General features: G+C 47.9%; 1 protein-coding gene across 15 annotated transcripts in view; it reads right to left on the bottom strand.

Moving 5' to 3' along the window:
• Positions 1-13737, bottom strand: part of nfixa (nuclear factor I/Xa) — a 129111-nt gene that overhangs the window by 23056 nt on the left and 92318 nt on the right. For all 15 annotated transcript variants that reach the window (XM_036938517.1, XM_036938512.1, XM_036938511.1 and 12 more), the window contains 2 exons: positions 1588-1650; positions 9-83 (listed from right to left, as the gene is read on the bottom strand). In XM_036938517.1, the coding sequence (XP_036794412.1) occupies positions 9-83; positions 1588-1650 (138 nt within the window). The remainder of the gene's footprint in view (positions 1-8; positions 84-1587; positions 1651-13737) is intronic.

Consider the following 13737-nt stretch of genomic DNA (forward strand, 5'->3'; position numbering starts at 1 on the left):
TGACTCACTCTGTGACACTCGGACCAGCTCGGCCACGTTCCACACCCCTGAAGTCACAAAGCAGTCCTGGAAACTCAAATGCCCTGGGAAAACAGAGATGAGAGCAATGAGGGTGATGAGAAGATGCTAGGACACACGCTCACACGCACGCACACACACACACACACACACACACACACACACACACACACACACACACACACACACACACACACACACACACACACACAGAGGGAGCATAGAAAAACAGATAAACCACAGTAGAAGGCACTAGCATGTGTTTTCTATAAGATAGGAAATGGCTATGTTTGGACATATCACACACTTATCAAAAGCCCTATGGACAGGTACTCACGTCATGACTGCTTCAAGTCAAGCGTGTCAAAACACTGTCCAGCAGGAGGCCTTAATGTGCTCCACAGATTGTGCCCTGTGTAAGCTGTATACACACCATGCATACACACACACTGTTTACATGGTGTCCAGTGGGCATCCAGTATGTTAGAGCTTGTTGCAACATGTATGATGTCATTACTGCTATAGATTTTGGATTGTATTTGTGTGTTTAAGTTTTCTAAGAGCCCTAGTGTATGTTGTGTGTACATGCCCTGGCAGTGGGCAGTGTATAGAGTGACCAAGGCTCTCTATCTAAGGCTATAGTGTAGTGTTTCCTGCTCCTGGGGAACTAGCACTACACACCTGATTCCACTAATAAACTCATCATCAAACCTTTAGTTAGTGGAATCAGGTGTGTATTGCTAGGTCAAAATGTGCCCAGTTGGCTCCCCAGGAGCATGACTAAGAGACGATGCTGTGTGTAGTGTAGAGTCTATAGTGTCCACTCAGTCTATAAGTCCCTGGCCGGGTGTAAAGGATTGTGTATACACACCCATATAATGTGTATTATACCCATACACCAACCCTTATTGGTACCAGCTAGAACCCTTTTGAGTTCCATGTACAGTTGAACCCTCTGTAGAAAGGGTTCTACCTGGTACCAAAAGGGTTCTACCGGCAATAAAAAAAAGGTTCTTCAAAGGGTTCTGCTACGGGGACAGCCGAAGAACCCTTTAAGGTTCTAGATAGCACCTTTTTTCTAAGAGTGTAGGATGTCCAGGTTCTCCATGGTTAGTGGTGCTCCTACTCCACACCCTCTCCTCAGCCTGCCTCAGCCTGGGTTAACCGCAGCGGGGCCGGCTGTATGAGGTCAGAGCTCCAGTCGGCAGCACGGCCATGTGGTTCCCATCTTCCAATAACGTCAGGGTGATTTATGAGTGGGATGCCACACTCACAGCCAGGCCCAGCAACATCAGCTCACCTTACTATAATAAACCCAGGCCCAACTCCACTGGGACACACTATACTGGCCTGTGTTAGTGTGTGTGTATGTATGTGTGCGTGTGTGTGTGTGTGTGTGTGTGTGTGTGTGTGTGTGTGTGTGTGTGTGTGTGTGTGTGTGTGTGTGTGTGTGTGTGTGTGTGTGTGTGTGTGTGTGTGTGTGTGTGTGTGTGTGTGTGTGTGTGTGAAAGCGTTTAAACATGCATCTGCATGTATAAATGACTGTGTATGTTCACACTGTGAACTCACCATTGGGCGGTGGCTTGATGTCTGTGTCTCCTTGCTGGTTTGAGCTGTCTGATTGTCCGGATTCTGTGGAAGAGAGACAGAGAGAGAGATGGTGGAGAGAGGTGGAGGTTAGGCAGGAGACAGATGCCTGGACGGTACCCAAGGTGAGGGGTGGTGGGCGGAGGACAGCATAGGAACACTTTGGAAGGTATTTTAAAACCCCTTCTTTCCAGAGGCAGAATTGGGTCTTAGATTAAAGGTTTAACATTAGAGTCATGAAATGGCAAATCAAACACCAAAGACTTTACTTTCCAGAGCCATTCACAGTAGAGGAATCACTACTAATACTCTCTCCAGAGAGCATCAAGTATCAAAGAGGAATGGTTTGGTGTTCCAGTTTGAGAGATGAAACAACTGTGTGTTTGTGACATTTCTTGCCCCATTGTATCTCTGGCACTCCTTCCTTTTCTCTTTTTTCTCTCTCTCCCTTACTCTCCCCACTCTCTTCTTCAGCATCCCTCTCTCTCAATCCCAGGGAGCCACAATGAACACACACACACACACACACACACACACACACACACACACACACACACACACACACACACACACACACACACACACACACACACACACACACACACACAGAGTCCTGTTTGAGTGCAGGCCGTTGGCACAGTGTGGCAGGTGAAGTTCCCATGTAACCCCAGCTTGCAGCCTCTCTCTCCCTCCACACTGATGACTAGTGTAAGCTGAGGAGTGTAAATGTGAAGCCCGGGTCCGCGAGGCGTCATTGGGACTGCGTCTCACTCAGCTCTTTACCTTAACGACTGTGCACAGAGAGGCCTGTGCTAGTTTGGTTTGGCCCCGCTTGGTGCCATTCTTTCTCTGCTGCGTAATGCAACCTTGAAGAGCTTTATGGTTGGATCATATATACCATTCAAGCCAATTACCCCCACAGCACTGTAGGGTTTAAGGCAGTGTGGGCCAAGTATCCCCATTACCCCTACTACTAGGCCCCTCCCTCCCTCCGCTCCATCTAAGCCCCTCAGCATCCTCATCTTGGGGAGGCTAGTCCTGCGGAACGTGCCAGCAAACTGCCGCACCATTCACCCCACCGCTAAAGACTAGAAAACCAAAACAAAAGGACAGAATCGCCATATCACTTTGGTCTAAAAGGAGTCTCTTTTTCCCTCTCCCTGAATGGAGTCTCAGTCCCTCGCTCGCTTTTTCTCTCTACTCTCTCTGCTTCTCCCTCACTCACGCTGTCGCTCTGTGGAATCCTGGCAGCCATTTTAGCATTTGGCAGCCATCTTAGCTTTGGCGGTACCAATACATTCCTGCTAGTTGATGGCGCACCCACACTCACTAGCACACACACTCTCACACAGACCCACACAGACCCAGTGGTATGAAAGATAAAAGATCTACAGAGGATATACACTGCAGATGGAGTGAAAATAAAACCACCGGGGTGTTTGTCTCCAGTCATTGTCTGCCGTGCTGCTGGACCTCTGCAAGCTGCTAAATGAAAAGCTAGACTGGACGACTGCAGCAGAGCCGCGTTGACAAATCATCACGGAAAATAGGAGGAAACATAAGGAAAACATCCAGACAGAGACCATTATTACATTCCTGTAAGAGGTAAATAAGGTGAACTAGAGTGCAAGCCAACATTTCAACTGTAGGATGGTGTATGAGGGGATCATCTAAGTCTGTTGAGGCCATTTAGAAAATAATACAACCTAATGTGGGCATACTCCCACTATGTAAAAACATCTTAATATGCAATTGAACTTGAACCTTCTTTTTTGAAACAGTAAAAAAAAAAAAGAGTCTGGGTCATCATAACAACAGTAGGGATACCCCTCCATTCAGGTGGTTAATGAGAGGGTGAGCAGTTACAGCAGTCACACTGACTCTGATAGAACCTGACAACCCAGATCTGCCTCATTCATTCTCCCCAGACATACCAGCTGTGATCAATACAACTCTACACCGGCGGGCCCCCCGGGGACCATACACCCAATCAGACTGGGGCCAGGGGGTTTCCTGACTACTCACCTGGCCAGGGAAAACCCTGGGTCCTTGTTATGGTCCATAGTTAAGAGTTTTTCCTTGTCAGGTCATGTGGTCAGGAAAAACAGTCCTTAAATCAGACCATTGTTAGATCACCAGTCTAATCTAACTGAGGCCCCCTGGTGGTCTGGTGGAGTGTTAACAGCTTCAGTTAAATTCTAATAGCTGCTGTCTACTGTAGCCTACAGTATATGAACCTCCAATCCTACTGCATGACACATTAGCAGGGTTAGTTTCCTGGTGCTGGATCTGAGTGTGTTGGAGGGCCCAGGGTGCTGGAGAGGAACAACGGGAGGATGATGAAGGGATGAACAGGGGATGAACAGGGGAGAGCTCATCAAACAGAGAGGAGATGCTCTGAGACAATGGAGAGGCTGCCCATTATTAGTGCTGCTGCTCTACAAGCCAACAGGGCTGGGAGGAGAATCACTGCCACCACGCCGCTTATCACCACGCCACCATTCCCCGGGTTACACACACACCAGCCCTACACTGCTCACCCTTATCTCCAGCACACAGTCGCCCCAAGGGCCCCTGTACACATCCTGGAGAGATAATGCATCACACACACTCTATTAAACAGACATACAGTACATACACATTAACAGACTCACTCCCATCACATTCATACACACTACATACATTTGTCACTATGTCTTCTCATCATACAGTACATATACACTAAGTGTACAAAACATTAGAAAGACCTGGGTGAAAGGTGATGGTGAAAGCTATGATCCCTTATTGATGTCACTTGTTAACCCCACTTCAATCAGTGTAGATGAAGGGGAGGAGACAGGTTAAAGGAGGATTTTTAAGCCTTGATACATGGATTGTGTATGTGTGCCATTCAGAGGGTGAATGGGCAAGACAACATATTTAAGTGCCTTTGAACGGAGTATGGTAGTAGGTGCCAGGCCCACCGGTTTGTGTCAACAACTGTAACACTGCTGGGTTTTTCACACTCAACAGTTTCCCGTGTGTATCAAGAATGGTCCACCACCCAAAGGACATCCAGTCAACTTGACACAACTGTGGGAAGCATTGGAGTCAACATGGGCCAGCATCCCTGTGGACATCTTTCACCACCTTGTAGAGTCCATACCCTGACAAATTGAGGCTGTTCTGAGGGCAAAAGTGGGTGCAACTCAATATTAGGAAGGTGTTCCTAATGTTTTGTACACTCAGTGTACTGACATTCTGGCTACAACACTCTAAATACATTTAAAACACTATACCCCACTATACCCCTATCACTGAACGTAGGCCTACACACAGAAGTAGAATGAATAGAATGGGTGTCCCCATTCAAGACAATGATGACATAATGGGTGGACTAACGGTCATTGCAAGTGTACCCATAGGAGCAAAGCAGAAAATAAAAGCAGGAAATGTACCCATCAATCTGTGCTGTGATTTGTTGAATCAGCTCAACTGACATTACAAAAAATACATTACATTGCATGAGCCACATCAGTTAACATAATTTAAAAGACCATTCTACATTACCATGGAAATGATTGCATCACAATACCAAGCAGCCATTGCGAGCGTACCCATGAGTTCATCAGTCAAATTGCCAGGGTTAGAGGGTTCCAAGGCCCTTCTATTCATTCTGATTTCTATGGGCCTACATGCTTTCAGCAGGACCCAGCATACAGTAGGTGTCATTATTATACTAACCAAACACACCTGTGATTTGGATGCATCATAAAGACACACAACAATATATGATAAACACACTCTCACTGTGCCAGGTCTAATAGACTAATTTGCCATGCGCATATTCATAAATGAATGCGCTCGTACATACAAATAGGCACTTTTTGCCTACTTACCAGCCGGCTTAGAGCATTTGTTTATGCATTACAGGCACACATGAGCAAACAGCATGTTTTAATGTAATGTGCATTAACTGGAAGGGGATTTTACATGGCACAGTGAAAGATCAACATTGAGTCAAATGGCAGAGATAAAGCCAATGGTTCCACAGTCAAACTTGACGACAGGAGTGTGGATGGCCTCTCAGCAGGCTACTGTGCTCTGAGCCAGGGCTCAGCTCCATCTCTTCTCTTCTGTCTCTCTTCACCTCTCTCCCTTTCTCTCTCTCCTTCTAAAGTACAATAACAGTCCTGGATTCCATCTCTTTTTCTCTGTATTTATTTATTTTCTCTTCTCTCTGCTTTGTTTCTGACTGCTGTTACTGTCTCTGACTCAGATATTTCTGCTCTCTCTATGACCTCTCTCGCTCCCTCTCTCTCTCACACTCTCTCTCTGCCCATCTCTCCCCCTCTCACGTTCTCCCTCTCTGGGAGGACAGTCCTGGATTAGACTCGGTTGACCCGGCTGCCCTCTGCTTCTGTCTGCCACACAGTGGCCCGGTTCAAATGAAAAAATGAACACACACACACACACACACACACACACACACACACACACACACACACACACACACACACACACACACACACACACACAAATATTATAGCCAGATGGAGGACAGGAAGTAGGTACACATACATAACAGCTGGCCAGATGTGGCTCACTGCCATTGTGTGTGTGTGTGTGTGTGTGGTGACGGCTGGGAATAGCTGATGAATGGTTGGTGTGACATGGTACTGCACAGAGGAGGCATGCAAAGTATAAATATCAACAGTAACGTGCTACTGTCATATGCTGTTGTGAAGTGTAAAGCTAACATGCTAACTACAAGTAAGTACTACAACTAAGGCTGATAATGCTCTCTGTAATAGAGTGCAACAGTGAGCAACAAAGCTGCAGGCTACAGAACAGAAGGCCATGAGTAAATCAGGATAGTGCGTCTGAATCGAAACAATCAGCATGCTGGCAAACAGCAGTCTCTCTCTCTTTCAACAACTCCTCATCTGAGGCCAGCTCGTGTGTGTGTTCTCCCAGTGGCCGAGGGCCATGCCTCTCCCACCCCGGGTGCTGTGTCATTTAAGGATAGAGCGCCATGGTTCCATTCAGAGTGAAATGATAGGGCCCTCTTCCTACGCCTGCGAGAGGCCTTTAGACAAACACTCCACAGTCTCTCTCTCTCTCTCTCTCTCTCTCTCTCTCTCTCTCTCTCTCTCTCTCTCCCTCTCTCTCTCTCTCCCTCTCTCTCTATGAGCACCATCACACTGGGGTTTTTTCGCGTCCAGGCCCTAACCCTGTCATTGACGGTAAACTGTGTGGGCCGGCGTGGCTCTGGCCGCATGTGGGAACCCAGATGTGGTGGACCCATATATCTCAGGCCGGACACGAGAGGAGCAGCCCGGCTGGAATTCCTCACACACACACATGCATGCATACACATACTGACGAACACACACACACACGCACTCACGCATGCACCCACACCCACACCCACACCCACACACACACACAGCTAATGTATGTCTTACTATACTAAGGACTTTTCTGGGGACCAACAATTGATTCCCATTCAAAATCCTATTTTCCCTAACCCCTAACCCTAAACATAACCTTAACCCTAACTCCTAACCATAAAACTAACCACTAACCTTAACAATAACCCTAAATCTAAATACTAACCCTAAGCCTAAATTAGCTTTTTTTACTGGTGAGGACTGGCAAAATGTCCTCAATTCTCTGAATTTGTGTTGGTTTATTATTCTTGTGAGGACTTCTGGTACAAAAAAGTATAGTAAAACATGTACACACACACCACACACACACACTCCCTAAATCCGAACATCAAATACAGCTAGAATAGGTCAATACCACAGTGTGAGTCTGGGTCGTTAGGTTTAGCTATGGCTCCCAGAGACCTAAACATCTTTGCTAGCATGGTGTGAGCACACTTCCTTAATCGCCATGTAAACACATACCAGTAGTAGGATTATGTGTTTGAGCAGCACGTATGTTACAGTATATGATCTATATGTTTTTTTAGCGTAAAAGATATATGTGGAGTAAAGGTATTTGACCAAATATGTATACATGCAAGCTTGTATATCGTGTCGATATCCCAAAAATGTTGATATCCAGAAGCAGTCCTTTTCACTTCATGATAGTGGGCGTGCACATGTGGTTTCGAGTGCATGAACGTACATAGGCTACACGTGTGTTTATGTGTGTGTGTACATAGTCTCCCCTCCCCGCACAGAAGAATGGCAAAGCCCCCGCATCCTCCCCATCCCCCCGTCCTCCACCCCCACCCCTGGATAAAGAGCCCCCACAGCCTCCCCAATTGGGTTTCTCTTAAGAGGTTTATCGGTATGTTGCTAAACATTCTGACCTTTTTTTTAATCCTTAATGCGCTTAAAATGTTCCAACCCCTCCCAATCCCCCAGGCTATCCCACACAGATGTTCACTCAGCTCTTTTATTGGACGTTATTTAAAAAAAATCCCCACTTATTTATTCATTTCCTATCTTATAAAACCATACATCATCATCTGACCCCCGCCCCCACACACACCCCCTCCTCCCCCCCTTTCTCACCTCATATTTCGGCAGGCATTGTCATTGGACACCCGTGGTGGATCCTTTGAGTTTAAGCCCCATGGGGCAAAGAGGGCATCAGGTTCAGAGGAGACATTAGCCAGTGTAGATAGATTCCGATATATTACAGGACTTCAGTATTAGATCAGTATTAGGGCAAATGAAACACAGCTGAGAATAGTATGTACTGCAAATGGGAGAAGGTGAATATTGGGAGTGTAACTCTGTGTGCCAGCACAGCATGTTGCCGTGTGATTAATTGCGAGGGTGTACAATGTATCCGTTTTGGTGTAGGTAAGAATATAAATATATCTACTGTACATGAATATTTATATGAGATTGTATCTTAATGTGTATAAAATATGCATCATACTTCCTCCTCATGTGTGTATAGTAGGAGATAAGCATGTAAATTGTGTGAGTGTGCGTGAGTGAGTGTAGCACTGAGTACATGTGAGTTTGCGTGCCTGTGTGTGTGCCTGTGTGTGTGCCTGTGTGTGTGTGCCTGTGAGTGTGTGTGCATGTGTGTGTGTGTGTATGTGTGTGTGCTCTGCGTGGCGGCCCCAGCCCTGTGCCAATGAGGAGCAGGTGTGGGGAGGCTGCCCTGTGTAGCCCGGTGCCCATCTGCGTGCCCGTCTGTGTGCCGCCTGCACCCACACCGTGCCAACACCACACAGAGCAGGGGGAGCCAGGGGGCGAGAGGGGGTGAGTGAGGCCTAAGGGGACTCAACCATGGGAGAGTGCAGAGGGGGGTGGTGAGGGTAGAGGAAAGGGGCTGGCGTCCTGCCCATGTATAACCCGCTCCCTATTCTCTCTCTGACGCTTTCATCTTTTATCTGTCCCTCTGCTGATCAACCATGGTGTACAGAGCCAGATACACAGTGTGACAGTAATTCACAGAGCAGCATAGACCATTTAACTTGATTGATTGATGTATTGGTTTTAATTTGATATGACAGATAAATAGACCTCTGTGTTGATTCAAATGACCCTGACTTTCTGAGATCCCCTTGTTTCCTTTCACATACTGTTACTATAAGGTAAAGTGTAATGACTGTGTTTGGCCACCAGATGTCACTTACTGGCATTGGGCAGTGGGCACAGAACACATGCTAAAGAAATCTGCTAAGAGAGGTAAATATGTGACTGCATTCTGTGAAAACAGGAGCAATAGGGGGAGGGGACACACACAGACCTATAGACAGTGTACAGAATCTACATGGACATACTGTATGAGTGTGTGACCCAGTGGAATGTATTGAGAAGGGAAGCAGCAGGCCTATATAATAGACATGAGAAAGTGTGGTTTACAGGGAAGTGGTGTGTGTGGGCACAGCCTGTGTGTGGGTCTGCTAGTGGGAGTGAGGGTCATGTGATGCCCCTCTGTGCCAGGGAGAGAGTGAGAGTGAGAGTGAGAGTGAGACAGAGAGAGGAGAGAGAGAGAGAGAGAGAGAGAGAGAGAGAGAGAGAGAGAGAGAGAGAGAGAGAGAGAGAGAGAGAAGGGGGGCTAGGGGGGTCGCGAGAGCTGTGGGAACACCAGGCCTTGCCAAGAAAAAGGAGAGCAGAGAGAATAAAAGGAATGAGAAAGAAAGAGAGACTTGTTGGCAGAGAGTGGGGGGAGGGGAGGAGAGAGGAGAGGAGAGTGGGTTTAGTGTTCAGTGGGCACCCGTGAAGAGAAGCTCCTAGGGAGTACAGCCATGGCTGTATCATGATCAAAACTCTCTCTGCAGGGGAGAGGAGAGGAGGAAAACACACACACACAGCAACCAGGAGACAGGGCCAGGCCCGGTGTTAGGGTCATAATCTGCCAACTCTGACTCTGTGTCTGGGGCCACATGCATGAAGCGGTGTGCTCTGATCTGGGCCTATCAATCAAGAAGAGAACACAGAGACTGACCTGCCACTCAGGCTGTGTGTGTGTGTGTGTGTGTGTGTGTGTGTGTGTGTGTGTGTGTGTGTGTGTGTGTGTGTGTGTGTGTGTGTGTGTGTGTGCGTGTGCGTGCGTGCGTGTGTGTGTGTGCGTGTGTGTGTGTGTGTGTATGGATTGGCGGGGGGTGGGGGGGGGTGGGGGGGGGATCACACAGAGAGCATTTAGAGTGTGAACTTGCGAACTTTTGGCCAGCAGTTCCAGCGCCATCTTGTGCCAGTCTACCCTCGGGCACAGGGCAAAGTCTTACCAGTAGGAACAACAACAAGCATGAGGAAAGTACTAGAATTGAATATTCCATTCTCTTCCAGCAGGGGCATATGTCTGTTAGCCTTTGTGAAAATGTTTGGATAACACAATGTGGGCCTCACAGTGCAGCTCTGCCAGAGGGACATTATGTGGTGAGGTGTTGGGCTCCTCAGTGCAGCTCTGCCAGAGAGACCATAACAGCAGTCATCTGCCAGGTTGTCTACCACGCCATGTAGGTTATAACATGAGATTATAACCCTCGATTCACGTTCTAAGAGCCTGTTATATCACACTATTTACACCAGTGGGCGTTAGTTTAATCCAGTGAGACACCAGGCCAAAAATATTTAACGATTTATTTCGGGTTTGTGCACTATGCAAATAAATGCTCCCAAATCTATCTGGGCTTGGAGGACGTGTTTAACGAGGGCAGTAAAACGCCACACAAACACATAAATGCCTGTAAAAATAATGTGTGCGCTGCATAAATGCTCTTTCTGACTAATGAATTAGAAGAGTGATGAATGGACATGTAAAAATCCACATCCTGTCTAGATGATGCCAAAGGCGTGCGTCTGTATGTATGTGTATGAATCTGTCTGTGTACGCTTATCTACATATTGAGTGCCAAAGTGTGTTTGTGTGAATGTGTGTGTCTCCTCTCATCTCCTCTCTCTTGCCCTGCAGAGTGTATGACTGTGTGTGTTTATGTCAATTTGTATGAGTGTGTTGAATTAGGGAGCTTGGTGCAGCTTTCGTGAGTCGATGCCAGCTCATTGTAGGAGAGAGGCCTGTGACAGCCCCTTATCTCACTCACTCACTCACTCACTCACTCACTTTTCCCAGCAAACACGACGGAGGGAGCGAAATCAACCTTCCTGTGAAAAAATTGAGCGCCAACCGAGAAACAGATGAGCCCATGAGAAACAACAATCAGACAAATGAGGGCACCGATAGAGAATCAACCTCTGACCACCAGCTGTCTGCGAGTCATGGGCCCAGCCGCCATTTGTCTGTCTGTCCTTAACTGACCCGACCTCAGGGTCATTGACTTTGAGTCAGCGGGAGGGTGTGTGTTGCGCACGCTCCTGCTATCTGTGTTAATACTGGCTTTATCTCATGCACAGCAGATAAGGTGAATAAACAATCTGTCTGGACTTCCTTCAGGGTTAAATGCTATGTGGGCCAGCCAGGACACCTAGCCTAGTGCTGCACACACAGACAGGTGTCCAGGCCTACTGCCCTCACATGAAGCTGTTGCCCAGGATCAGGGCCAATGATGCTGGGACAGGGGTTACAGTCAAGTCCCAGGTTTCAGCCAGAGAGCACAGGCCCAAAGCTGAGTAGGATTTCGATAAGCTATGTTGCTGACATAACAACAATGGTGACTGAGTGGGGCCTGTGTGTGGGTATACTGTATGCATAGCTGAATGAGTAAGTGATGTGACATGAAGTACTGCTGCAAGGCTTAGTTCATATCATTCAGCTTATGGAAGCACTCAACTGCTCTCATTGTAAAGCCAATAATTGGAGATTTATTCCATCTATCAATCCATCTATTAACTTATTAACCAAGATAAGACTGTAATACCATCCTGCTTCCCTCGGTCTCAGAAAATCACCTCAATAATAAGAGATTTTCAATGACAATCCACTAACACTATAATACGTATAACAAATCATTATCAATCATCACCATCATCATCTCTTGAACCACTTCATCTTCAAATCAGACATGTTCTACCATGTTTCAACTGTAGAGAGAAAGAGGGAGATGGAGACAAAGAGAAGGGAAGAAAAGCTGTGAACGAAAGATTAGAGAGCCTCTCTCGTATAACAAAAGAGGGATCCCATAGTTTTCCTTTGTAGGAGGGAGAAACAGTACTGTACCAGTGAGAGGGCAGGGCGGGGCGGGGCAGGGCGGGGCAGGGCAGGACGGGGCAGGGCGGGGCAGGGGAGGGTGGGGCAGGGCTGGGCGGGGCAGGGCAGGGCGGGGCAGGGCAGGGCAGGGCGGGGCGGGGCGGGGCAGGGTAGGGCAGAGCTAGGCTAACCCTAAATGTCAAATGGAGAAGCATGAAGGAACTGCTAGTGAGGACCTGAGGAGCCAGCATCTGTCTGGCAACAGCTCAGAAAAGTCTAGTGTTTCACACTACGCCTCTGGGATCTTTGCTGCAGCCAGGGGTTTATGAAAAACAGCTTTATATGAGGAGAGAGAGAGGGAGAGATGGGGGAAGTTTGAGAAAGCAGGAGGGAAGGAAAGAGAAAGAGAGGGAAGGCGGGAGGGAGGGAGCAGACAAAATGACGGTAGATGACAATAAGGGAGAGAGGAAGGGAGAGGCAGTTAAAGGAACCAAGAGAATCCAGAGGAGATAAAATAACTCCATTCTGCCTGGTCTCTTGCTATACTTCCTGTGGCCCGGATGAGCCTGGTGGACCCTGGGGGGCTCCTGGAGCTGTCTGTGTATTCAGGTCAGGAGCAAGTGCAATGGAGCGCTACACACAACCTGTGCCAGGTCCACACTGTGCACAATCACCAGGGACCCATAGCGTGTGTGTGTTTGTTTGTTTTGAGGCCTCAAAATAACATGTGACAGCCAGCCCTGCCTTCAGTCACCCGAGGTCTCAACATGCCTTCCCATGAGCCCGTGTTTGGTCTCAATCTTGGCTGTCAGAGTGTCCACACTGTCTACTGTCAGTGGAGTTGAGGCACAGCACAGCACTAGTCTGCACAGGACGGCACTACACTGCATAACAGGGCACAGCAAAGGAAAGCTTTCCACACAATAGTCGGCAAAATCATGTCTTTTGTATTTCACTAGTGAGGGATTGTTAGGAGAAGTAAAGGGGACCTAGAGGGGCATAAAGAGTTCACCTGCCACTCTGTTACATTGGGATCACACAGAGAGCCTCCTCAGTCAGAGCTGCATGGCTTGTCGTATTTTTCACCACTCAGGGACCTTCCCTGTAGAGAGCCCAGCCAGAGGGTGCCAGCCTGCCTGGTGTTTCTGTGGGACATTTCTGGGCAGCGTTCTCTCATGCTGTGGAATGCACACAGTAAACACATGTGGCGGGCGCTGCAGCGCCTGATGGGAGCTGGATGGGAGCTGGATGGGAGCTGGATGGGGTCTGGGCCTCCGTGCGGTCGGCTATGTTATCATACGAGGAGAGAGAGTGTGTGTCGTAATGGCCACAACACAGAGGGACCCCTATCAATTCAAGACACTCATGCAGGAAAGCTCAACAAACACTGGCGGGGGAAAGTTTGCTCAGGGCCGCGTGGACAAAACAAACGGCTCAGGACACCGTGGCTCTCAGATGAGGGGGAGAGAGGCAAGGTAAAATGGCGTCTGCTCTGCATGGTGAAAGGGGATCTGCTTTTTTGACTTTAATGAAAAGCAGAGGCACTCCTCTCTGGAAAAAAGCATGACGAAAAGCAAAGTTTACATG

Source organism: Oncorhynchus mykiss, chromosome 12, assembly GCF_013265735.2.
Source record: "Oncorhynchus mykiss isolate Arlee chromosome 12, USDA_OmykA_1.1, whole genome shotgun sequence".
NCBI lineage: Eukaryota > Metazoa > Chordata > Actinopteri > Salmoniformes > Salmonidae > Oncorhynchus > Oncorhynchus mykiss.